Source organism: Alosa pseudoharengus, unplaced genomic scaffold (genome assembly GCF_046254945.1).
Source record: "Alosa pseudoharengus isolate Yale_2024_CS ecotype anadromous, Long Island Sound unplaced genomic scaffold, YU_APseudo_1.1 YU_APseudo_1.1_scf_15, whole genome shotgun sequence".
Lineage (NCBI taxonomy): Eukaryota > Metazoa > Chordata > Actinopteri > Clupeiformes > Clupeidae > Alosa > Alosa pseudoharengus.
This window is the reverse complement of record NW_027468620.1, coordinates 15,096,836-15,099,411: the sequence shown is the minus strand read 5'-3', so window position 1 is coordinate 15,099,411 and position 2,576 is coordinate 15,096,836. Positions and strand designations below refer to the sequence as shown.

Sequence of the window (2,576 nt, the reverse complement as noted above, 5' to 3'; positions counted from 1 at the left end):
TACTTCATGGTATATTTGATCTTAATATGTTGTATTATATTCATTGTATTTTTCCTTTTCCTCTACTCTTTGTCTCTCCTCTTCCTTTTCTCTCTCTCTCTCTCTCTCTCTCTCTCTCTCTCTCTCTCTCTCTCTCTCTCTCTCTCAGCTCCATTCAGTGCCCCGAGCCACTTCCTGCAGTGTGTGTACCCCTGCAGCCTGAGCAGCTCCGGGTCGGAGAAGCGCAAGCACTCCACCGCCTTCCCTCCAGAGAGCTCGTCCGGGGCCACCGCCTTCCTGGCCGACTCATCCTCTTCCTCCTCAACCTCGGGGCCCCTGAGTAAGCAGCAGTTCCTCGTCCAGAGTCCCAGTGGCGGAGGCGGCGGTGAGGGCCAGTCCTCCCAGCAGCCCCCAACCATGCAGGTCCCCTGCGGGTCGGCCGTGGCCGCAGCGGCTGCCCAGCACTCGGCCTCTGTCTTCCCGCCCCCGCCACACCCCTACCCCCCGGCGGGCAGCTCCTCGCAGCAGCCCCTGCTGCCCCAGTACGGCGGCCGCAAGATCCTCATGTGCACCATGGACAACTGCTACTGCTCCAGTGTGCCCTCCGTGTCCAGGCACCGCGCCCACCCGCCCTACCCACGCTCCGGCTCTTTCCCCTGGGCAGTGGGCTCGCAGGAGTACCCCCACGCCCTGCCCTCGGGGCCACCCATGTCCCAGCCACTCCAGGGCCTGTCCATGCGGGACTGGATGGACGCCTCGCAGACGCACAGACACCCCGACTTCTACGGCCTGTACGGCCAGTCATCCGCCAAGCACTACGTCACAAGCTAACCCCTTATCCTGCTCACTCGCCTGCGCACACACGCACGCACACACGCACACATACATACATACACATATATATATATATATACACACACACACACACACACACACACACACACACACACACACACACACACACACACACACACACACACTCTCTCTCTCCAGGGTCAGGACATTATAAGGGTTTATTTGTTTTTTGGTGTCTAGAGTTTGGGTTTATTTTTTTTTCTATTTCCTGATCTTCTAAAACGGTGGGGAATGGGGAAGTACACAAATAGACGTGGAGAGAAAGCAAGCTTTGGCAAAATTAGAGTTTTCCTTTTTCACTCTCTCTTCTCTATTCTCCTTTTCTATATTTTACAGTCACTTGTCAGCGAAGAAGCAACCTATCCATTAGCACTTTCCCATTGCCCCTGCAAGCTCGCAATAAAGGGAATAAAGAGAAAGCAAGAAAAAGAAGTGGAGGAGGAAGACTACGCCACGAGTCTCCACCTTCCTCCCCTCTCAAATGACAAACAGATTTGGTATAACTGCAGGGGTGGCAGACAAGCCAGGAGTCACTTCCCCCTCTGTTTTCATCCTCTTCTCTCTCTCTCTCTCTCTCTCTCTCTCTCTCTCTCTCTCTCTCTCTCTCTCTCTCTCTCTCTCTCTCTCTCTCTCTCTCTCTCTCTCTCTCCCTCTCTCTCCCATCTCTGTTTCAATTGGCCCTTTTTCTTACTCTATTCCCATCGCTGGTACCACGCCTCCCTCTCCGTGTTTACACTCTCTCCCCCAGCTGTAGTTAATAATAACTGGTTTGGCTCGGACGCGCGTGTTTTCGCTACCCTGCCCTCTCCGAGCTCGCTGCCCTCTGGGTGGCCTGCCTGCCGTGGCGGCGGCACCTGGACCCTACCGAGCCGTAACCGCGTAACCGAGGACGAATGATGGAACCGCGGACTAGCTGAAGTTCCTCACACACATGCCTTTTACATACCCAACTTAAATGGAGGCTTTCAGTGGTTTTGTCATGTTTACAATTATATATAAATATATTAAGAAAATCTATGCGTATATATATTTTCCTTTGACTGAAAGGGGAAAGGAGTTTGTCTTAATTTTGTTTTGGAAGGCACGCCTTCGAGACACCAACCATGTAATCTGCACAGATTTTATTTCCTGTATTTTTCACTTGGAGGCTCTCCATGGAACTCCACCGTTGCGGCACTTGAGACCTGAGCTGGACTCCCACTTCCTGTGTCCAGTGATGTCACTTCCTGCATCCAAGCACACATTACTGCATGTTCACGCAGTATCGGTCTGCAAAAGCAGCCGTGTGGTGCTGAAGCCACACTAACTGAATGCAAATATCCTGTTTTATATTAGCCCAGTGACTGGTAGGACCAATCAGATGTCAGCTTCCACACTGCACAGTTCTTGTCACCATAGAGATTCTCTTCCTGTTGGTGACTGTGAGCATGCAGGATGGCCTTCACATGCACTCAGAACCCAAGAGGCTAAAAATGGGTTTGGACTGTGAACTAGTTGTTGGAATTCTTTTTACTCATGAATTTTATACAAGGAAAAGCTGTCTGGACTACGCATTTTGTGCTATGGAAAAAGTAAAAAAAATCAGTGTGCTTCAAAAGAGTATTAAATGCTGGTTAACAGAAACATATACAATCTTTTTTTGTAAATATTTTGTGCAACAGAAATTGAAGCTCTGATCAAAGTACAGTTTTAATGAATTGTGGTTCAACAATAAAAGGCGAAACATATGGGCAATGGCAGCA

The 2,576-nt window shown here is 50.3% G+C and overlaps 1 protein-coding gene across 1 annotated transcript in view; it reads left to right on the top strand.

Annotated features, from left to right (window-relative positions):
• LOC143124766 (E3 ubiquitin-protein ligase TRIM8-like) overlaps window positions 1-2,576 on the top strand; it is a 15,297-nt gene extending 12,721 nt beyond the window's left edge. Inside the window, exon 4 of the mRNA XM_076286472.1 lies at window positions 149-2,576. Coding sequence (XP_076142587.1) covers window positions 149-810 — 662 coding nt within the window. The 3' untranslated portion in view covers window positions 811-2,576. The remainder of the gene's footprint in view (window positions 1-148) is intronic.